Raw genomic sequence first — 24316 nt, forward strand, 5'->3', positions numbered from 1 at the left:
ATGCTACCTCAACCAGAGTACCACAAATTTTGTAATACCCTATTACATAGATCTTTCTAGTTCTTCTATGAATGTTCCAGAAGTGCCTTGTGGTTATTTGAATTCATTCAGTATTGACCCCCCAACAACTTTAGGGTACCAATTTATGTTGCGTACCTACTAAGCATCAAACATTGAGTTAGGTCCTTTAATATTAAGTCCGATTTTCTCTCCACCAGGCTCAGTGTCTGTGGATTTCTTCTGCATGCCTTTCTTCACACTGGACAACTGCTTCTCAGTCTGCCTTCTGAGAGAGGCCTTTGTTTCAGCCCCGACCCTGTTCAAGCCCCTTTCCTGCTGCAGTAAACATCAACCTGCTTTGTAATGCCAAGTAGCATCTGGTTTACACTGCATCTGCAGCTCAAGCCCACACAGGTCTCTAAGACCCCTTCCATTCTGAGTAGCAGGAGCCCCCCAGGAAGTCCCAGGGTTCTCACTTTCTACCTACAACCATAGCCTTTGTTTGCTAACACCTGCTCCAGGTCACCCTAGTATCAATGACATGCTCCAGCCAGGGTCAGGGCCATTTCCCTTCAAGCCTGGTCCTCTCTAGCTCACATGTCATCATCTCATCTCTGCAAAGACCATCACTAGATGGGGAATCATAAGAAGAGGAATAGGAAATGACCAAAATCTTTAGTTTGATACAAAAATTCCACAATGCAACATGAGGTCAACTGATCATCTAAAATTCTTTTCTTGATCTGCCATTAACCAAGAATAATTTAATAATGCATTCCTTGGTCTCTGTGGGCCTTTTTATTCCTTCTTTCTCTGCTCTGCTGACCAAAGGAGTGGTCACACCAGCTACCCACCAACCTCTCTAGATTTCTAACTCCCAAGCCAGAGAGTCAAAAGTGCTAAAGAACAAGAACACTAAGGGTTAACAGGAATGTCTTCATCCCAAGAGAATCTGGGACTGCCCAGCTAATCTTATGATGACTGGGTGACACATCTTATTAGTTGGACCTTATCTGGTCCTCAGAAGGTATTCTACTTCTCTTGTGTGGATGTGGCTCTTGGACACAGCCCCAGCAAACAGGATCACTTCAGGGATAAAAGGGAGCTGCCCAAGCCTTCTCTCCTCTACTTCCCACACTCCTGAAACTCAATGTGAGTTTCAGGATCAGCAGTGAGGTTGTATACAAAGGGAGAAAAAGAGACGGAGGGAGAGAGAGGGAGGGAGGGAGGGAGGATCTGCCTCTGTGTGTATGATGGAAAGTAGACGGGGAGGGAGACCAAGGCCAGGAGCCCATCTCTCCCCCAGCCTCGAGCATCCATCCTGTGCACATACAACCAAAGCAGCCTGGTCCTTTGATCGGGACCCCATGCTGTGCCTTGTTCAGGGAATTTTTAAATTCTCTTTCATTTTATTGAGCGGCTTCCTCCCCACCTCCCAACCCTAAGTCAGGTCTTAGAATTATTGGGTCCTTCTTCTCATTGATTTGTTTTTCTGACCTTTGTAGTAGCTACAGAAATATACGGATGGAACAAGAAAGGAAGGAAGAAAGGGAAGGAGGAGGGAGGCTGAGCAGCTCCCTCTGGAAGTGGGGCTGGCAGGGCCATGTGGAGTGTTGGGTTTGGCTACATTTTACAATAAAGGCAAGTGGGATGGCAGCTGCTGGGTACCCAAGCAGGGAAGCCCAGCTGGGAAGGAAAGGCCCTGGCATGTAGAGACTCGCCGTGGTGAACAGGGTAAGGCCACCTACGGGACCTCAGGCACCTCAGTGCCCCATGCATTTGCTTTCTGTTGAAAAGACTCAGCTCTGCTTTACGTTCTTTCAGTGAATTCCTGTAGCAGCCACTGCATGTTCATCTCCACTCTAGAAGCCAGGAATGCAAGAGAATCTTTCCTTTCCCCTCTCTGAGCACACTTTTGTACTGAACACCATGTCTTCAAGCCAACCACCCTAATGCATCCTCCACTGCTGATACTGAGGAGGAGAAAGAAGTGCACATTTGTGGGGTATCCACTACCCGGCACTGTGAAAGAGTTTTGTTCATATTAGAGGGTGCCTGCTGAGACTTTCCCTATTGCTCCAAAAAAAAAAAAAAAAAAAATGTAGGACCCACAGCTGAGTCACCAGTGGGAAGGGAGTGCTGGATGTGAGAAGTGATTCCTCCCAAGAGTTGGCAGTGCTATTCCCACCTCCCAGCCAAGTGAGAAGGCTCCCAGGGTCAGTGGTAAAGATCTGGAATTTCTACAAGATGGGGAGTCTAGCCCTTCTGCCACAGGGATGCCCGGGTCCATCAGAGCCAGGAATATGCCTACAGAGGAAGTACATGCCAGAGGAGAATTCAGGGTAACCTGTACCTCAGTTGTTTGGAAAGGCCCGGAAAGGTCTACTGGACATCTCAGAAAGCGGCTAGTCTTGACCTGTCCTCCCTGTACTCTACTCAACTGGGCTGTCCACCAAGCAAAGGAAGGCTGTGGGGGTAAATCCATTAGTAGGAGCTGAGTGGAGATGGAGGAGGTCAACATCCCTCAGGGAATTACCACAGCGACCTTCAAGGAACCTAAACATGCACCTCACATGGAAGTCTAGCCTTTTGACTCCCATCTCAAAGACTATGAACAACCATCCATTGTTGGTCCAAGAAGCAGCAGCATTTAACAAAGGAAGTATCCCAGATAAGTACAGTGATATAAAGAGATGCTTGTCCTTTGCCTCTTCCTTCTTCCAGAGGCAACATCCTAGAGGAACCAGACTCTGAAGAGGGAGCAGGGTGTTCTAGGCTGTCCTGCAGAGAGAGAAGTAATGTAGTTCAATTTGGTATGACAGTTGGCACGTCCTACAAGCATTCCTACCCATATCCTCTCACTTGTACCTTTGGGGACTCAGATGCCTGACTTCCAGGGACAACACCTGCAGCTCTCTGGCTGCACTCCTCCTCTGGCCACTGAAGCCCTCCACACCCACAAGGAAAGGCTGGGTAATTAACAACCCGAGGAGCAGCCTCCCTGCACTGACAGATAGATATAGATATATAAATAGCTCAGCTCCTTCATTTGGGTAGAATAGCTCTTTTACACTGCACCAGTAATCTATTGCTGCATTACCATTTACCCCCCAAATACAGCTGCTTAATACAACAATAATGTTTATTATCTCACCATTCCTGTGAGTCAGGAATTCAGGAACAACTTTCCTGGGTGGTTCTGGCTCCAGGTCATTAATGAGATGTTATCTGGGGGCTGCAGTCAACCAGTCATTCTCGGGGCTGAGTGATCTGCTTTTGAGATGGCTCGTTCACATTACCTGGCAAGTTGGGGCTGGCTATTGGCAGAAGGCCCCAGTTCACACCCACACAGACCTCTTTATAGGACTTCTCAAGTGTCCTCATGATCTGTGGCTGGCTCCCCCAGAGCAGGTGATCCAAGAGAAAGAGAGATCAAAGTAGGAAGAAAAAATTCTTTCATGACCTAGCCTCAAAAGTCAGACGCTACATTAATTATCAATTGCCACGTAACAAATTGCCCCAAGACTTAGCAACTTAAAAAAAAAAAAAAATTGTTCACTCTCAATTTCTATGGGTTGAAAAATCTGGACACAGCTTAGCTGGTGCCTCTGACTCAGTGTCTCTCTTACATCTTCAGACAAGAAGTTGTGGTCATGGGCTGGGGAGATAGCTCATTTGATAGAGTGCTTGCCTTGCAAGCACAAGGCCCTGGGTTCAAACCCCAGCACCACAAAAAAAAAAAAAAAAAAAAAAAAAAAAAAAAAAAGTTGTGGACATCTCAAAGCTCAGCTGGCGCAGGAAGATCCACTTTCAGACACCCACCTGGCTGTGAGCAGCCCCAAGTTCTCATGGGCTGTTGGTGGGAGATATTAGTTCCTCACCACATGGGCCTCCCTCCAGGGCAGCTCACAATGTTGTGATTTTTTTCCTTCAGAGCCGGCGAGGGAAAGAGCAAGAGAGCACAAGCAAAAAGAAAACTGGGTCTTTTTGTAACCTAATGTCAGAAGTAACATGTGTCACTGTTGCTGCCTTCCGTTGGTTAGAAGTGTGTCACTTCTCATTGGTTAGAAGTGGCCTACAACCTAGGCAAAGTGCTTATACAAGGGTGTGAGTACCGATAGGTAGAGGTAACTAACCACCTTCCACAGATATCATGTTTTATTGGACACCTATGTCACACACATCATTTAGTGTTGGGGGACATGAATAACAGGAGGTGAGGATCACTGGGGAAACCTGGATGTCTGGCCCCCACAAAACCGTTTCCCAGTGTTTCCCAGGGAAACTAGGCAATGTTAATCAAAACTGGTTCACATTCCCTCTCCCTTGGCATCGTCTCCCAGATACACTACTTGCAGGAGTCCTTATCTTAGGGTCTCCTTCTGGAAATCTTAGATTAAGACAGGAAGTGAAACCTTAAACCAGATTTACATAAAAGTGTATGCACCCTTGTGCACATAAGTGTATGTGTTTATGTGTGTTTGTGTGTTAGGAACTGATGAGAAAAAATCCTTCCCTACTAAATCGCAGCAAAAAAAAAAAAAACAAAAAAAAGAAAAAGAAAAAAGAAAGTCATTGTTGTAAGCACAACAGGACTTCAGGGCAAGAGTGGTTTCACTTAATTCAGATGAAATCTAGATTCGGCCTTAGAGGATTTTCAAAGGAGGTAGAGAGAAAGCAAAGAAAGACTAAATGTTGAGTATAAGCACATTACATGCCCCCACAAAAAAATGAAGTTTAAAACTGAGTCTCCCTAGGTACAGTGGCGTACACCTGTAATGTCAGCAGCTTGGGAGACTGAGGCAAGAGGATTGCAAGTTCAAAGCCAGCCTCAGCAAAAGCGAGTTGCTAAGCAACCCAGTGAGACCCTGTCTCTAAATAAATTCAAAGTAAGTCCAGGGATGTGGCTCAATGACTGAGTGCCCTTGAGTTCAATGCCCAATACCCAAAACAAAAACAAAAACAAAAACAAAAAACTGAGTCTCTTCCTTCTTGAATGAATTCCCCACTTTCGGAATTACATTTATATCTACCTGAACCTCACTTTTCTCAAACAGGTCAGGGCTTTGTGTTAAGATGCCCATATTCTTCCTAAGCTCCAGTCAAGCCTCCCACTCAGCAAATACTTCATACTTTCGTGGTGGGGCAGGGGAGAATGGTTCTGCGTCCAAATTGTAAAGATGAAAAACAAACAAAACAAAAACCCTTCCTAGCATTAGGAGGGCAGGGGTTCCCAGGAGTAAGCCAGGTCACTTAAAACAATGCTACATTTTCATACATTTTTCAAAATTCACTTTGAGACTGACTTTAGATAGACAGATACCAAATGACTCTTGACCTCTAAGCACCCAAAAAATGCCCAGGAGAAATCAAGGCCTTCCAACTCACTCAATCGTGGGTCTATCAAGGGCTGTCTAGAGGAGCTTAAATCTGAATTAATTACTCAGACGTCTCTAGTTCGGAAGTTGGGCCACAGACACACTCATCAGCATGCGACAGCGGCTCCATCCCCACAGCGAGAAGAAAGGGTACCAGGATAATGAGGACAGTAGATAAAAGGGACGCCATAGAGGAGGATCTTAATTGTATCTTAATTGAGTCACACACTTTCTCCTTCATGCAGATCCTGGGCCTAAAGTCAAAAAAAAAAAAAAAAGATTGTCCTCTCTGCTGGGATGCTTCCATGCCCGAGCCATGGCTAGTGTCCAAGATCATTGCACTGGGCAGTCTATTAAAAAAAAAGAATGTATCAGTTAACTGTTGGTTGCTTCAATAATGCTCTATAACAAACTACCCCAAATCTTAGTAATAAGCGCTCATTTTCACGCATGCATCTGCAGGTTAGCTGGGAGTTGACTGATCAGAATGGGCTTAGCTGAGGGCTGAGTCTCAAGGTCTGCATGTAGCTCATCTTGGCCCTCACTGAGCTTGGGCTCATGTCTACTCCACATGTACTCGTTCTAGAATCCAGACTAAAGGGGATGCCCAAGGGGTGCTTCTCTGAGGCACAGTAGAAAATGTGGAAACATTGGAGGCCTAGCAAGTCCTGGACCTGGAATTGTCATATCTAAGCCACTTCCCATATATCACTGGACTAGCCCGAAGTCAAGGGGTGGGAGCTTCACCCACTGTGAGGCCCTGGTAAGAGTGAGACTGTAGGGCAGGGTAAAGAGTTCATGGCCAATGATCCCATCAACCAAAGCCTGGGTCCTGCTTCCAAGTTCACACTGAAGTCATGGTGAGGGGAATCCTGGAGTTGCAATTCATTTGTTGTATCAGTGCTCACTGGCAAACCAAAGGTGAGAGTGACTTCCTCACACACCCAGCCACCATACCAACCAGGGGCAGCAATGAAGCACCTGGCTTTTCCTTGGCTCTGTGGAATCAGTCAGTGTAGGCCATTGCACTCAAGAGTCTGTAGAGTCAGAACCAGTTACTATATTGTCTAAAGAGATGTGATATTTCTTCTAATGCTGGAATACAGGGTAATCGTGAGCATTGTGGTCATTCCCAAGGAAAGAAAAGAGGGTCTTGCTCTACAATTATGAATGTTTCATAATCCATTTCTTTTACATTGACTCTGGTCTATGGAGTTAGCTGACAAGCCTACATCTGGAAGGGAAAGATTCTCCTTTCTCCTGAAAGTAGGATAGGGGAAGCTCTTTAACTTGAATTCACAAAAACCGAAAACTATTCCACATCACTCCAAGTCACATGGTTGGAGTCCACTGTGACCAAGAACTCCTTTCCTAGCCCCCATGAGCTGCTCTCTGGGTGTGCAAAGGGTCAGAGAATGCAGGTTACAGGTTGCTCCCTGCACTGGGTGTCCATCCAGGGAGCAAGTGGGGCTGAATTCTAGACTGTTCTCTGCTTGCCAAGCCAAGCACCCAGACTAGGGATTGTGTTATCCTCCAAAAAAAGGAGCACCTTTAGCAGTCCAGCCACAAGGGGCACCTTCTGGTAATTCACAGAAAGATGATTGACCACCACAGGGGATTTATCTCCTTGGAGGTCAGATATTTGAATCTCCCGGACTGTCCAGAGGCTGCTCAGAGCACAAGGCCTGATATGGTGTGTAAATTGGATTACTTTTTCAACCCTTCACTACCCACCATCAAATGATACATGCACATCCTTTCTCTGCAGTACCCTCTCCCACCCCCAGAAGAGGTGGGATGTAGATCTCCATCCCACTGCTGATGACTTGGCCATGTGTCTTGCTCTGCCCAGAGCACATTATGGATGAGAAGCAAGCAGAAGCACAAATGCACTTGCTTTGTCTGATGTGGCCCCTGCCATCTGACCTATGAAGGGTATGGTATGCTTCAAGGATTCCCCTGGCACAAGAGGGAGGAGCCCCGTGGAGGCCTACAGGCTGGAGGAGGGCCACATTCACTGCCCCACAGACCAATAAGCAAAAACAATAAATGGGTGCTCTTTGTTACGCTGCATCATCACAATAACAACTGACTAGTCCACGTGATGATTCACAAAGTGGGATTAAACTCTTACCTCAAAGCAAATTCCTTAGGTAGTCTAACTAAGAGATGGCATCCAGTGGTGAAAAGAAGACATAAAAACCATGTAGATGTCCAGCCGGAGAAGAGCAGAGAGGCAGGCCCAAGCTGGAATGAAAACCAAGGACCAGTTAAGTGGGCTCAGATGTCAGAAGTGATGCCTTGTCACATTCTGGAACTAAACTCTCAAGGCTTCTCATGGCATGCCTGAGGCCTGCTTGGGGAGGGGCTGTTGAGAGTTCTGACACTGTGAGGTCAATCCAGGTGGCCCCTGAGTGAGTGCTGCTCTCTAGAGCAGAGGCCACTGTCCTAGGAAGTCTGCAAGGGCCAGGAGGCCTGGGGCAGGGCCACCTGCTCCCCAGTTCACACCTTGCTTTCAGCTCAGAGAACTGCACAGAGCAGACATCCCGTCCGCGGAGTCTTTCCACCGAGTCAGCCGGTTTTTAATGACTGCTGCACACCACCTCGCTGCTTTTCACAGCCTCCGTCACAGCTTTCCCGGACGCCCTGCATTTGGCTTCTGAAAATGCAGATGCATCTCTCACCATTTGTAGCCATAAACTGAAAAACATTCAGGTTTTATTAGCTTTGGGGGAGAGACATTGGAAAGGAGAAAGGAAGGAAATTCCTCTACTGTACTGCTTCCACCCCCAAAGCAAACACCAAGGTAAAATGCTTAGTTCCCATAGGTCAGTTGGGAAACCAAATCCCTGTGTTACTTGTATCATGCTTGGAGAGAAACCCAAGAAGGCCAGTCTCTGAGTGACCTGTTCTCCAGCTGTGGACACCCCAGACTCTAGGGCCCTGAGCACAGTGGCATCTGGGTTCACCCCAATCAAATCTGTTTACACTACAAGGAATATCTTTACTAAGAACTCTTTCAATAACAAGAGTCTTCTAAGAATGAGTGAGCCAAGCCAGGTGCAGTGGTGTGTGCTTGTCATCGCTGTGACTAGGGAGGCTAGGGAGGCTGAGGCAGGAGGATTGAGAGTTCAAAGCCAGCCTCAGCAAAAGCAAGGCACTGAGCAACTCAGTGAGACCCTGAGGGCTGGGGAGGTGGCTCAGTGGTTGAGGGTCCCTGAGTTCAATCCCTAGAACCCCCCAAAAAAGAATAAGTGAACCAATACCATGTAATGAAAGCTAAGATTGAGTAAAATGAGACCTATGGAAAACCCATGCTGGGGCTGTTAATTCCTCTGCACCCATTTGAGGTTAACTGTTGTCCATTATTCCCAATTTGGCATATGAAGGAACAGAAAGCAGAGAGGTGACAGGATTAATCCACAGTCACCCAGCTAGTATGAGAGAGGACCTGAATTCAAATCCAAGGCTGGTCTGACTTCAAAATATGTATTCATCCCATTTGACCAGACCAACATTTGTCTTCATATTTTATATACAGTATACATAGAATCTGGGCTTACACCCACAGGTGGGAAATAAATGTAACTCTAACTTTTCTGTTATTCAATGTAATGTCTCTTTCAAGTTCATCCCACCAGGGCCATGGCAACTTAACCTTGCTTTGCTTGCCTCAGCCCATCCAGGCTGCCCAGGATACTCCTTGCTATGTCCCTCCCGGCACTTGATTGGAGCTCATTTGTGGAGGACAGTCACTGCAGGTACCCCATGAAGCACACGCTGCCAGCTCCTAGCTGCGCTACTCCTGTAGGGAGGTGCCCGGCCTGCACCTCTGCTTCTCAATTTCAAGTCTCATTCTTCAGAGGACCCTCAGAGAAACTGAGCCCACTTTCCTGCAGGGGTTACTTGGTCATTTATGCTTCCTCCACTGGTCTTTCCTCCTCTTCTGACTCACTCACCCCACTCCCTCACTTCTGCTTTCTGGGTTCTCCTCCCAAATTAGCTACTTTCATGTGAATTCTTGTCTCAGGCTCTGCTTTCTGGGAATCCCAAGCTAAGACATTGAGTCCATGCTCCTGGGAATATCCAGAGGACCAAGGCATAGCAAGAGCTGAATGGGATGGAACAACTGGCCAGCAAGTCTCCTGTCTGTCCCCTTAGGTGTCAACGAAAACATCTCCACCCCATGATGCCTGGTCAGTAGGCTCCGTGGGTTGCTGCTGAATTGTCCCTTCTTCCTGCCCTATGACCCCTTTTGTGCTCAGCAGCCTATTTCTAGTCTCTTTATTTCTACATCATGCTAGTATGTGGGGGGCATAGAATCTCTCTATCAGACTATCTAAACATGCCACATACTCATTCCCACCTCCCCAGGACTACCAAAGAAACAGGAAGTAGGAACCTACTCTCAGATCTCAGCTGCCCACCTTGGCCTCTGCTGCCTCCGGGTGCTCCTTGGGAAACATCATCAGACTCTCTACATCATCAGACCTGTGTCTTCACCTCTTTCCTTCTGGCTCCCTCCTCCCCGGCCCTGGGAAAATCCCTCTCTCTACAAACACTCTGCTTCCTCCTGATGTGTCTCCTGAGCATTGTGTCTTTGTCCAGGGTCCCTCCATCCCCTGAGGGTTCAGGTTTTTAAGAGTTCAAGGTCAGAAAGAAATCTGCAGCTACATCCTGCTCTCTGCTTGCCCCTTTCATTCCCTGAGACAATTATCTCCAGGGGGACTTATAGTTTCTTGAACGGGACAGAGGGGCCAGTATGGTAAAAAATGAAGGAACTAAAAATACACACATCAAGTTATATTTTTAAAATATCATCCTTCTACATTTATGCAATGCAATAAAAAATAATCCGTAGCCCTACATGTTGTAGCATGAAATCCCAGTTGTTACGCACCAAGTAACTGGGCATCCTCCAGATGGATGCTGTCTCCCACCATCCTGAGCTAGCTTTATCATCTCCTGGTGTCAAAGGAGAAGCACAAAGAAAGAGGGAACAGAGCAGTAATGTGAGGCTGTTGTTCAGCGCTCAGTGATGGCCCCTGTGGCCTTGTTCCGTATATCTTTCCACCTTCCTTTCCCTCTGCCCCACTTAGCCTGCTGACTGATCATGTCTTAGTCACAGTGTGGTTGCTGCCAGTACAGGTATGACATCCCCATTGGATGTAGGACACATGTAGAAATAGAGCTCTCCTTTGGGCCTCTCTGTCATCTAGGCTGGCCTGGAGCACACGGGTCCTAGCCTGCTGGTTCTCATGGTGCCCCAGCCCAGAAAAGCTAAGTTAGACTGAAAGAGTCCCTGAATTTTTTCCCCCTGATTTATTAAAAGACGCTATTCTAGCTCATGAGCTGGCTTGGTTTCTTTCCCTTTGCCTTGTTCCCTTAGACTGCCAAGATCTCATATCCTGCCTCCGACCTTCCCAAGCCAGGTCTCTCCATGACCTCACTCTGAAATGTCTCCTTCCACAGCAGGACATCTTCATGTGCTATTTCTTGTTATTTTCCCTCTCTCTCTCTCTCTCTCTCTCTCTCTCACACACACACACACACACACACACTCACATACATACATGGATGCATACACACACATATAGACACATACAAGCATGCATTATATACACATACTCAAACAGAGATATACACACATGCATGCATGTACACAAATGACCGTGCACAGATACATACATAGACAAACACAGCCACACACCTGGAGTCCTTCAAGAGACTCAGATTCCCATCCCCTTTCCCTGGCATCTCTGGTGGGACCCTTCCATGGGCATCTTCGTGCCCTTTCTCCCTCTCCCATGCTGTTGCTTAAGCTTTCTCACTGCCCTGTCTGGAGGTGTCGCTGGCTATTTTTCAGGTATCAGCAGCAAACCAATCCAGAAACACCAGGCAATGCCAGAATATGATCCGTAGCAATGATCTCTAATAGCATCTGCACATCACAGAGAATGCTAGTGGAAGCTGGGCAAGAAGCACATTTGATTTCATTTTTTCCAGTTGCCCGCCAGTTCCTGGGTCAAATCATCTTTAATTCTGCTGCTCGCTGCTCACTGCTCAGGGCAGAGCGCCACCTACCTCACATGCCTGTGGTTATTTGGAATTGCAACTCCTACCAAATTAGAACACAGCGAGAGAGTGTCGTGTTTCCACAGCTGGGGTCATCCCCTTAGTTGGCCAGGAGGGCCATCCCAGCAGTAAAGATGTGATCAGCTCACCCTCTATGGATTCACTGTTCTCCTATTAATAGAATGACGTTTTCTCTCCCCCACCTCTCCCTCTTGATCGTGGGATTTCAGAATTGCTATGGACCAGTGATGTCTGTGTCTCTCCTGCACTTCCTCTTTTCACATAAGAGTATCTGCTGTGATGGTCCTCTCCTCCTCTCCCCAGCCCGGAGCTCTTGCCTTTTCATCACTGTGCTGAAGTAATGGTTCTGGGCGTCCAAAACTCCCCTGCTGCACGAGCTTTCCCTACACCCCTGCTAGCTCATAACCCTCCTTTTCAGCATCAATCACAAGTCAGTGCAAGACTTCCTACACTGAGTCTGGGCAGTAACCAACAAGTCTTCTCTCTTGCTCAGGCTCCAAGTTCTAAAAAATATGTTGAAAAAGTCACACTCACAGAAATAGAGAGCAGAATGTTGGTTACCAGGGTCGAGGAAGCAGGAGAAATGGAGACGTGGTGGTCAAAGGTGCAAACTTTCAGTTGCAAGATGAATAAGTTCTGAAATCTAATGAACTTCATGGTGACTTTGGTTAATAATACTGTATTCTCGACTTGCAATTTTAAGTGTCCTCAACTCACACAGCACAAGTGACAACTGGAGGTGGTGATGGATGTATTAATTTGACTGTGGTAATAGGCATACAATTCATACATATATCAAATCATCATGTCATATACTTTGAGTATATGCAATTTCTATTTGTCAACTAAATATTATGAAATAAAATGCTTTTGTAAAACTTTCATCAGCTACCCTTGGGATACTCTATAACCTTCTTAGCTCCACTCTTGAGCCTTTTTACAACCTAGCCCTAATTTTTCTAACCAGTTTTATCTCCTCAACCTCCTCCCACCTCAATCATCCCTCCCTGTGGCCAAACACACTTGAGTTGGGGAACAGTTAGTGTCCCCAGATGTGCCAAGACTTTCCTTGTCTGCGCCTCTACCTGAACTCTCCAATGCTTTAAAGGCACACCCCCAAAAGTTCCATGTGGTATGGGTGATCACCAGGTGTGCACAGAACTGAGATGTTGAACCCCGCTGTTGCACAGAGCATCTATGTATTCTGTACCAACCCAGCTAGACATGGGAGCACCTAGTAATGGACCTAGGCAAAGGACATTCTGAGGACAAGTTAGCCCGGGGCTGGAAGCTATAGGCTCAGTTGGAGTTGAGGCAGCAGGAGTCAGGCAGCTCCAGGGGCTGTACAGCTTTCCAGGCCATTAGTCAGGACCTCTAGTCCCTGCTGCCCTATCACCTGCTGAGTTGTGAGAGACCTTAAGCTCCTCTGATCTTATTATATCCTCCTAGCCCATTTCCCATTGTTCCTCAAGTAGCTATGTGTCTTAAAAATCAGGCCCTGAAACAAAGACTTGGGTACAGATAACTTATTTGGAAGGAGACCTCTAGGAAGTAGGGATGAGGGGAGAAGGGAGAAGAGAGAAAGGCCAGTAAAGTATGCATTAACAAGCAGATTACTAGGGTCTAATGTTGCCAGATCCCAAGGAAAATGCACTCAGAATATTCACACTGGAACATGGAACATGCAAAGTTTTGTTTTGTTTTGTTTTGTCTTCTTTTTGCTATCAGGGATTGAACCCAGAAGTACTTATCCACTGAGTCACATCTCAAAATAATCTTATTCTGAGACAGAATTTCACTGAATTGCTTAGGGCCTCACTAAGTTCCTGAGGCTGGCTTTGAACTTGTGATCCTCCTGCCTCAGCCTCCTGAGCTGCTGGGATTACAGGTGTGCTCCACCATGCCCAGTGGAAGCATCATTTTAATGGTGACTCCTCAAAAGACTAGGAATGGAATCACCATATGGCCTGGTTATCCCACTCCTTGAAATTTATTCAATAGAACTAAAATGGGGCCTCTACCCATTGACTCCCAATCCCATTGCTTGTGGGCATACAAGGAATAGCTCTTTCCAGGCAGGGAGAGGTTCTCTGGAGAAGCAGGTACCTTCTACACTCCATTCCAGGATCCCCATGATGTGAGGTTAGCATACAACTTTAGAGAAATTGTACCTCACAGCCATCAACAAGATGCAATAATAAAATAACCCCATTCCATATCTGCAGCTTTTCCTGTTTCCAAAGTCCTTTCACACATATCATTCCACATAGTTTCTCAGCAATCCAAAGGGGAAGGTAACGCAACCCAAGTTTTATGGATGAGGAAACTAAAGCTCGGGAGTACACCTGCCAGGAAGTGACAGTTACAACAGAAAGGTCAGTGTTGTTCCTGCCAAACCATTTGATAACATCTAGCCTCATTTCCATTTGTTGCTCCCTGGAGAAAAATGTACCCCTCTGTAGCCAAGAATTTGCCCTTCTCCAGTGCCATTTGGCTGATTATTGGAGTGGTGACAGGGCCTCCAAGAGGAGGCTAATCAGGATAAGAGGAAAGGCAAAGCAGCAGGCGCCTGATCACAGTGGCCTAAAACTACCTGTAATCACATGGCTGCACCAGGGGCTTGCAGATCAGCTTAGCCACGCCACTCAAGTCAACTCAGCTCTCTGGCTCCCCATTCCCCTTTCCTAATCAGCATCCTTGGCAGAAGGGAAGAAGGGCATGGCAGGAAAGTCTCCTAGAGCCAGATAGGAAGCAGGAATCTCAATCAGTTTTTGTGCCTGGGATCAAAGGGTGATGGGGGAAGGAGCTTTCTAGCTAGACAGAAAATGAGTTGACAAACATAAATGAGTTAACAAACATTCTTGGGGCCAGACTGGGAGTTTAGAGAAAGAGTTCAAAGGGTCAGAAGAAAGAGGACCCAAGAACTTATCCTCAAAGCACAGAATCAGTGTCTAAGGCTGGGGGTCTCTACCAGTTTCATACTCTCTGAGATGGGGATCCTGCAGCCCTGACTGGGTCTTTTCTTCCCCCAAAGAGTTTTGACCTGGGTTCCCTGGATCCATTTAAAGAGACCCCAGCATAAAGTGACAATGGGCACCATCTTTTTTCTTTGTTATCTGAAAAGCGATGTACCCAACAAGCTGTACCTGCAGAGCCCAAGTCCCACAGAGGTGAGCCAAGGAGGAAGTAAATATGTAGGACCTGGGTCCCTACCAAATCCCACCTGAGGGGCACAGTGCTTTTGTCTTACAGAGTTTCTGAGTGCCATTCTCTTTAAAGAGTGGGTTCTGAAGCTAGCAATGCTTGAAACCAATGAACTAAACAAACTTGAAGAATCTTTCTAACTCTACAATCTAGGTTGCTCTAAAAACAAACATGGTAGCCATGCTACTACAGGATTAAAAGGGTTCTCTGCTCTCTTGATGAGAAAAGTCATTTCGTTCCTTCTTCTTGTTGGCATCCTGGTGCCATTTAAATTGGGTTCAATTCCACTTTCAACATTTTTAGAGAAAAACTGGCATACTACCATTTGATCTTACCAAATGTGGTGCCCTCGGCAGGAGGGAGTTGCTTTCCATTAGTGTATGGGAATATGGGAAGTTGTCTGTAACTGTAGACACCAGCACTTGGGACTCTGAGGCCCTTGTTCCAAAATTGAATATCCTTATTTAATCCTCAAAGCCATATTGAGAGGTAAATGAAGGAAATAAAGCTCTAAATGGTTGAATGACTTGACTTATCCAAGTTCACCAACCAACAGGATGAAAGGTAGGAGTGGAATCTATTTGGCAGTTACATGTCCATTGTTCTTATTGAACACAGATGAATCTGGAAGCTTTGGCCTCCATTTGAATAGTAGTTGCTGTTGACACACCAACCATGTCCTCTTGCCCAACTTTCAGCTTCATTTCTTTGGCTGAGGGCTTTCTCTGCCACTGGAATTCTCACCCCATGAGACAAGTCAGAAGCGTAGGGAAATTTAATAGTCCCGCATTCTACAAATGATCACTGATCACCAGTGGTCAGTTCCCCGACCCTTCAGATGTAATGACTCTAAGATCTCCCAGTGTTACTCAGAGAGATCAGCCCCTGTTGACCACAGAGGTAACTTGCTCAGTAACAGACCCTTTATCAGCTGCCTTCCCTCCCACTCACTTCCCCATTCCCCTACAGGGTCTTCCTGGGATCTCCTCCCAGAAAAATTCCAGCCCTACTGGAATCTCAGTTTTAGGACCTGCCTATGGGGAACCCAAACCAAAACAGGCTATTCTATGGTTAAAAGTGGGAGAAGGAAATTAACTGTCTCCATTTTCCCAAAGGTTGTTACAGATTTATAAGACCATGTTCCTAAAGTCTGAGGACAGAAAAGTTCCTGATAAGGAGCAGACACAGTTTTATTCAAAACCCCAAAACGTGCTACATCCCATACAGACTGTACTGTGCAACCATTTGATGAAATGAGGATTTCTCAGGGTATTATATGAAACCATAGCCAAGATATATTGCATAGTGAAGTAAGCAAGTGGCAGGACAATATATTTAGGATGCTGCCATTTGTGAATTTTAAAGGCATTTATGTACATATATATGCAAAGAATACCTCTTGAAAGATACAAAAAACAAACCAAAAAAAAAAAAAAAAAAAAAACCCAAAGAATGTAGGTATTCCTGAAGAGACAGACTAGAGGCTAAGGACGGTTCCCCCTTTTCATTGTCTGAACCACCTTCATCATGGTATCCTTGTATTGTTTTCTAAAAAGGAAATGGGACAAGCAAAACATTTTGAAATTAAACAAACAGAAATGCTCATGGGAGAAAAAAAAATTCTAAGGACATCATATTTAGCTGAGAAACTGTTGGTCCAAGGATTCTAAAATCTACATTTCTAATTAGTCCCCAGGTAACTCTGCTGCTCAAGGACTGAGCTTTGAGAAACCTACCAGAAAAGGCTAGTTCTTCATTAGGCTGCAATGTGTGCTGCAGAAGGCTCTGGAGCAATCAGTGGAATGGAGATGGGTAGGGCTGTCCCTAGAAGGGCAGCCTCTTTGCTCACCAGGACACTACACTTAACAGCAAAAGTACAAACCATTTCTTTTTCCAGGCTCACCTATCAGGTCCATGGCTACACCTTGCCTGAGTGGCACAGCTTGACAATGGGGTACTCTGCTTTCTCTTTTCCCTTTGTAGAGTACACTCCTCTGACCCACCGGGTAAGCAATATTAGAAGCCACTTGATTTTAAAAGATAGGGAATGAGAATCACAAGAAGCATGAAACCGTAACTTAATAAACCTCTATAGTAATCTATTAAAAACACAAATAGACACAAACCAGGAAAGCAATGCAAACAATGATCGAATTGATTTAAAATTAAGTGGATGTCTGATTGGAGAGGGAAAGAGTCATCAGGCACTCACACGAGGTAATGGGTGGATTTTCAATGAATCTTGGGATTCACAGAATTACAGTGACCACTGGGAAATAAGGAGCCTCCATTAAGTCATGCAAGAGATACTATTTGGTCCTGAAGATTGGCTTCCTGGGACTGAGCAGGCATGATACAGCTGAGGAAGGAAAGTGACTGCAAACCAATCTGCAGTTTTAATTTGCACAGGTCCTGGTTGCCTGGGACATGGTTCTCAGCTGCTGTTCACTGTTTCACAAACTCCAACAGTTACCCAGCTATGGAACATCCACTAGGCAAAAGCTCCACCCAACCCATACCCATCTGTAACATAGACAAGCAGAGCAGATGGGGTACCAAATAGGACGGATGCAGGGAGTCAGTGATTGAGCTTGGAGCTGGAGCAGGGACCCCACTGGACCCCAGGCCCACAGCATAAAGCAGAGCAAAAGCCAACTTTGCCGCAACCTGATAATGAGCCAGCCTCATTATAAGATTAGCTGCCAGGATGAACAATACTTAATAATGCACAAATCGCTATGACAACCACCCACTTTGGTACCTAAAGATAACTTCATTGTGAAGCCAGGTATTCTTATTTGAAAAGAAATGCTATTTGCTGTGAGTTCCACCATTCTGCTTCTCTCTAATGCCTATGGTTTTTGCAATGTGTATGCCTGTAAGCGTGCGCAAGCAGGCTCGGAAGCATGTATGGGCATGCATGGGCGTGAGCATGGGGCCGGGGTAGGCAAGGAGCCCATCTCCCATAGCAATCCTGGCTGAGGGATAGTGTCCAGTTCTCAAGGATGGTAAAATTTCTGTTGCGCCCAGGCACCCAAGCGTGTTGACATAATTATTCAGGAAGACAGGCTTGGCCAGGATTAATACTGTGATTAATTATGGTGGGAGCTTCAACAAGCGGGTGCATGCTCGGGAGAGTCCAGGAGGGACGTGACAGCCTCTGGCTCGCCAGCTCGCAGGCAGGACGGCCGAGGAGGGTGTTGAGTGGGGAGCCGCATGGGCCTGACTGTAATGAGAAATGAGAAAAGTGCTGAAAAATTGATGGCGCCTGCAGATTGCACAGGCTGGCACACAGCGGGGGGCCCCCAGCAGCCGGCGCGCCGGGCTCAGTATGCTAATGTGGGCGCCTGGGCCCAGGGAAAGGGAGGAAGAAAAGCCTGCACAAAGGAGAGAAATGCAAATGACAGGCACAGAGATCAGTGCCGAGAATCCCGGATTAACTGTGTGGAGCTGGTGCTTGCTTGAGTTTAACCCCTTCTGGACTGTATTAGGGCTGCAGTGGGGTGCCACTGGGAGTTCTGGTCCGAATGGGGTCCAGGTGGAAGCAGGGTCGCCAGGAAAATGGAGTTGGGAGGAACCCAGAGGCTGAAGGGAAGAGGCTAGTTCCTGGAACGATGGGACTTCTTTGGAAATGGAGGGGGAGTGGGACGAGGAAGTGAAGCCTGCGGGCAGGAAATGTAGTGGCCCAGCTGGTAATGCTGGCCCAACAAGCCAGGCTTTCTAAGTGGGGCCAGTGGGAAGGCAGGCCAAGAGGAGGAAGCTGCAAGGTCCTGGGATGTCTAGTCCTTGATCTGGGTGGTAACTGCACAATAGTTACAGGATCATTTACAAGAGATTATAGAAATAAGATACCTGCACTTTACTATACCTAAGTCGTACTAAAACCCAAATGAAAAGCATGTGTGAGGCACTGGGTTCGATTCTCGGCACCACATATAAATAAATAAAATAAAGGGGATTTTTAAAAAAATGAGAAGTAGAAGAAAAAGAAATGAGGTCCCAGCAGAGGAACAGAGAGCCAGCTAAGAGCTCCTCAGACTTGCTTACCTTCCTGGGGGGAAAAAAACATGCAGGGAGACTTTCCTGAACAGCAGGAATCCCAAAGCACAAATCAGGGGCCGGTGTGTATCCCTCACCCCCAGAACGTTAACCATGGTGTGTTCTTGTGGAAGAGAAAACATTTGCTAACACAAAGGTACACTTGTTCCCAATCTTTTTCCAGGGGACGTGTGTAGGGGTGAGAAGGAGAGTCCCTGCTAATGCACGAGAAGAGAGAAATAGTCCAAAACCCCCGGGGCAGCAGTGTTCTGTGAAAATGTGAGCAGATCAGGAAAGAAGCTGGTGACACAGCATTGCACAGAAAATGGGAAGACAGGTGGATATGAGGGGGACAGAATCAAAATGATTTCATTTCTGTAACAAAATGTTTCTCATATATCTATGTATTCATTTTTTAAGTCTAAACAACCAAATAGCCCAACTATTAATAGTAGTTCCCTCCATGTGATGAGAGAACTGGAATTTTTTCTGTAGTGTTTGAATTTTTTACAATATTCAAGTATTGGGAAACCAATGTTTTTGTTGTTGTTGTTGTTGTTTTGCTACCAAGCATTGAATCCAGGGGCACTGAGCCACTGAGCCACACCCCAACCCTTTTTTGTATTTTTTTAGAGACGGAGTCTCACAGAGCTGCTTAGGGCCTCTCTACATTGCTGAGGCTGGCTTTGAACTTGTGATCCTCCTACCTCAGCCTCCTGAGCCTCTGAGATTACAGGTGTGCGCCACCAAGCCCGGCTGAAACCATGCGTTTTGAAAGGGAAAACAAAATGTCAAAGAAAATGAGAGTCAGGGGAAGACTGAATTTTGGAAGTAGAAGCCCATGAGGGCAAGGAGATCCATTCTTCTGGATGTGCACATTCTTCTCCAGAGAGGCTATAGGCCCTGTGGTCACTCCAAACTCTTACTCAGCTCCGCCTTCCCAGGGCCTTCTTTCCCCAAGACTTATATAGGAAGAGGAGGTTCCAGACCCAAGAGACTTCTCCAAAGTTCTTTGTCCTTTTAAAGGCACTACTGAAATCCCTGCGTCAGCACTGTCTTCCCATCTACCTCCCCACAAAGTGTTCTGTTCCACCTGTTTCCATATCAATCCATTCTGCAGCTAGAACTCTAAGTGTAGAGCCAGGTTACACGTTGCCTTTGTGGGGGCAGAGCGGGCATGGGACTGATGCTTACTGCCTGTCTATTCTGTGCCCGCACAGCAAAACAGGATCTGTGGACAGAATCTCTGCCCACTTCCACCTGATCCTTTCCTGATAAGGAAACTGAGCATTACACCTACCTACAGAAACTCCTGAGGGATGTGTGGAAATGTCTCTCACCCTAGGATACGGTCACACCCCTGTCTCATCTCCACAGCTGCCATGCCTCTCACAAGGTCCAGAGCAGAAGCACAGGTTGTGTTTTCTGTTGTTGTTGTTGTATTTTTCTTTTCATTGGTTGTATTTCCCCCCCCTGGGACAAACAAAACAAGGCAGATTGTCTATGCCAGAATTCCTTTGAACCAGAAATGAGAATCTTTGCTCCGAGAGACAAGGGGATTACAAAACATTTTAAATGTCCTCCTTTTCTCCTTTTACTGCAAAGCTCCAGTGAACTCCAAACCCAGGAGTATTCACCGTAACACAACAGATTAACCAAATAGAGCTGGGAAGTCATTTGGGATCTTTTTCCTTTACACAGCCTCATGTGAGCACAGGGCTCCGGGGAGCGCGGGGAGGAGGCTGCCTTAGCCAAGGCGGGCACAGCTTCGCTAGGCACAGCAATTACTCTGAAAACATCTGGAGCATGAAATTTTAAAACACCAGAATTACAGTGGGTTGAGTTTGTACCTGGGATATTTCTTGTGCAATACCACACCACCAGCAAGGCCTGAAGGGAAGTGTTCCTGGTGGGCAGGTCTGTCCTCCTCCTCCTCTACCTGTGCAGAAGCAAAGGCAGGGATTTGAAGCCATTCTGTGCAGGTCTCTCCAATCCTCCCTGTCCTCCTGAATCCCAAGCAGAAGGAAATCCAGAAATCACCAAGGATTGCTTATATGTTAGCCCCACAGGAGGACAGCTGAGTTTTCTGCTCTTTCACAGGTATGTTTAACAGTCATTATACATATGTATATACCCGGTCTGTGACACCTCACTAATTCCTTATTCTGAAGTTGGTAAAAGAAAATGATAATACAATACCCTACTTTTTAGGAATAATAGTTTACACCTTGTTGACGATCAGAAAATCATCTGAAGAATGCTGGTTAATAAATGTGGGAGGAATAAAGGAATTAGAAAAATCACAAGTTTGCAGCTTCCGAAGAAATAAATGATCCAGACAAGGATCAATATGAAAGGAAAAGCTATTAGTTCTCAGAGTGGAATAAAGTCGTTTTTGTTTACATAGAAGTAAGAAGAATTACCTTCCAACTGTCCTTTCTTAGGATGTCAACAGGATATGAGTTCCAACAAAATAAGGGGCAGATGTGGCCTCTGGGTGACAGCAGAACCAGCCAGCCAAGAGTATGAAGGGAGTTGAGGATAGAAGACACAGAGGATGGAAGGTCAGGAGTTGGAGAGGGGCCACTGGTGGGGATTTGAGAGGTTTTATACTTTCCATGACAATGAGGGCTTAAAGGGGATAATGAAGGGGACCAATGGAAAAACAGAAAAGATTGTTTATTTCTTTTTCATTCCAGGAAAAAAAAAAAAAAAAAATGGACACACACACACACACACACACACACACACACACAAAAAGGCAAAAAATACCTGTACAAGGAAGGTACCACTATCGAGGTGCACTGACTGGCTCTGGAGTCACAGCAACAGAATCACTGTTTACCAGTTTTTAACTTTTAAAGTCGACCAAGCCACAAACAATAAGACTTCAAAAAAAATGCAATGTAAAAATCTTTCACCTTGGCGATGGGGACATTCCAGTACAGATCCCGGGAATGGCAAGAGTGTGAACATCCTCATTTAACAAAATGAGGAGTCAGAAGACACCAATATTGACCTAACGAGAAATAAAGAGTAAGCAAATCACTGAAAGTCACAGATATAACCCAGAGAAAAAAAGGAAGTGTGCTATTCCACAGGGCTGTCAGGGAAGAATGAAGAAGTGGCACCTTCATCAGTCATAGCAGGCCAATAATTAACATCCAAGACCCACCTATGAATTGCAGCAAAGCATACTTTAAAACACAGAGGTAACATTCAGAAGAAATAGCTGGAAGTAAGGGCTGTCTCCAAAGAGCAGGGCTTGGGATGGGAAATATAAAGCAAGAAAGAGTTGTTTCTCTTTGTGTTTTATCTGTATGATTTGATTTTTTTAACCAAGAACATGTATTACCACACTTTTAAAACCCACAATAAAAATATAGTTTAAAGAAATGCACCAAACAATTAATCTAGGGATTATTGTCATCCCATGGATACACATTCTCAATTTTACAGAACATATTGACAGAAATAACAGAATAGCAACTCAACAATAAATAAGGGAATTATTGATGCCCCTAAGTATTGGGTCTTCTCACTCTTAAATCAGTACATCTTAAATTATTCATGTTTTCTTTTACGTCTCTCAGTAAAGTTTTTGTTGTTGTCTGCTTACGAATTGTTTCTCTACATTTCTTGTTGAGTTTATCCCTAAGACCTTTATATTTATATTCTTGTTTCAAGTGGGATTTTTCACTGATTATTGCTGACATGGGAAAAGATCATTGATTTTGCTATTTTTAACTATGACCCTCCTACTGTAATCTTATGATGTTACAGATTCTCAGTTGAGTCTGTTATTTGCTTTGGTTTTAGTTGATAATGTCATCTGGGAGTAATAATTAACCTGATCCTAATTCTGTTTATTCTTTTGCTCTCTTTGCTTTGTTTTTTAAGTTAGTAAATAATATAGCATTGGGGCAAACATCCTTACTTCCCCCCCCGCCCCAGCGTTAAGGCAAGCATGATTCATGTGCCACACAAGCAGGTTTTGAGCTGGCTGCTATCTGAAGTCAACCATGAACAGTGGTCAAGAGGATGGGCTTTCAGCAGTCAGTCTGCAAGGCTCCTGAGAGTGAGCACCTCTGGGGTCGTCTTCTGTCCCGCCTGATCCGAGTTGCATCTGACCGCTGACGACAGAACCTCAGCTTGAACCCCGCAGATACCTCCAGACGACCAGCCCTGCGCATCGCTTCTTAGAAGGGTCTCCTAGGAGTGGATTCTGCTTTCCAGACATCCTGAGCCAGCTGCAAAGAACGTCACAGCAAGGAGATCAGATTTCCATATGGAGGAACCAAGGCCTTCGAAACGTCTTCGCTCAATGGCTGCTGATCAAGCCTCCGATGGACTTCCCGGGGATCCAGGCTGCTCTGGCGGGCGACCAGAAGATCCCGTGGGAGCCGGTGGCCCCATGGCCCCAATCCTTCCTTCCAAGCCCGTTGCTTATGTGACACCCACGAGATCCGAGGCCCCAGCTCCGACGGAGCCTGTTCAACCTGCTCAGAGAGGCCGCCCTGCCAGGACGGGCCGGAGAGGAGGCAGAGGCCGCGCCAGCCAAACACAGCAGAGAGTCAGCCGCTGGGACACAGACCTCCTGAGGGGACCGGCACCCTCGGTGGCAGCAGATCTGCAAGGCGAGTTGCGTAGCTATGCAGAACCAGAGCTCCGCGTGGAGCCGCAAGCTGGGCAGACCCAAGCCTTCCATGTCCATGGGGCCTCTACAGCCAGCGAGCATGTGCTGCCCCCCCACGCGGTCCAATCAGCCCCGCCCGGGAGGAGACTCCAGGGCCGGCACCCTGCCTCTGGGTACTCGGCTGTCCTGGGGCAACAGTCCCCCGCCACATACCCTTGCATAGTCTTCAGCCCCTGGTCTAGTCCAAACTTGCGCTTCATGCACACCTCCTCTGGTACCCTCGTATTCGGGGTACCTGTGCTTTTTGCACACGTGACACTCTAACTTTTTTCTTTTTTCTTTTTCTTTTTTTGATACCGGGGATTGAAACCAGGGCTGCTTAACCACTGAGCCACATCCCCAGCCCTTTTTATTTATTTTTTAAATTTTGAGACAGGGTCTGGCTGAGTTGCTGAGGGCTTCACCATATTGCTGAGGCTGGCCTCCAACTTGTGATCCTCCTGTTTCAGCCTCCCCAGCAGCTGGGATGACAGGCGTGCACCACTGCACATGCCCTGCTAATTTCTTTTTCCACCACCCAGACTTTTGCTAAGGATCGATCTTCCTCAGGCCTCAAACCCCTGTCTCATTACTGCTCCACACTCCCTCCGGTACCAAAAAACCTCTACACTGTACTCGCTACTGGGCCTCCAAGTCCTGGGCTCCTCCCAGGATCCTGACAGCCGCCATCTGCTTCCAAGACCACTCTTGTCTACTTTCTCGGTTTTACCAAAGGTGCACTTGTATGTGATTTCTCAATGCTTGTTAAAATAAATCAGCAAAAAAAAAAAAAAAAAAAAAAAAAAAAAAAGAGGATGGGCTTTCAGACCAGACTGCCTGGTCCTGGGTCAGGTCCGAGTCATTAATTCCTTAGCAGCATGTCCTGGGCCAGTTGCTTCCCCTCTCTATGCTGCAGTTTCCTCAT

General features: G+C 46.3%; 1 protein-coding gene across 1 annotated transcript; it reads left to right on the plus strand.

Moving 5' to 3' along the window:
* Window positions 1-23040: 23040 nt before the first annotated feature.
* On the plus strand, window positions 23041-23676 carry LOC306647140 (proline-rich protein 20G-like; the record flags this gene model as incomplete). The annotated part of the gene is made up of 1 exon (XM_079116158.1): window positions 23041-23676. One exon carries the CDS (start codon window positions 23041-23043, stop codon window positions 23674-23676), a length of 636 nt encoding a protein of 211 aa, XP_078972284.1.
* Window positions 23677-24316: the final 640 nt, after the last annotated feature.

This window comes from Sciurus vulgaris (assembly GCF_902686455.1).
Source record: "Sciurus vulgaris genome assembly, chromosome: 16".
NCBI classification, from domain to species: domain Eukaryota; kingdom Metazoa; phylum Chordata; class Mammalia; order Rodentia; family Sciuridae; genus Sciurus; species Sciurus vulgaris.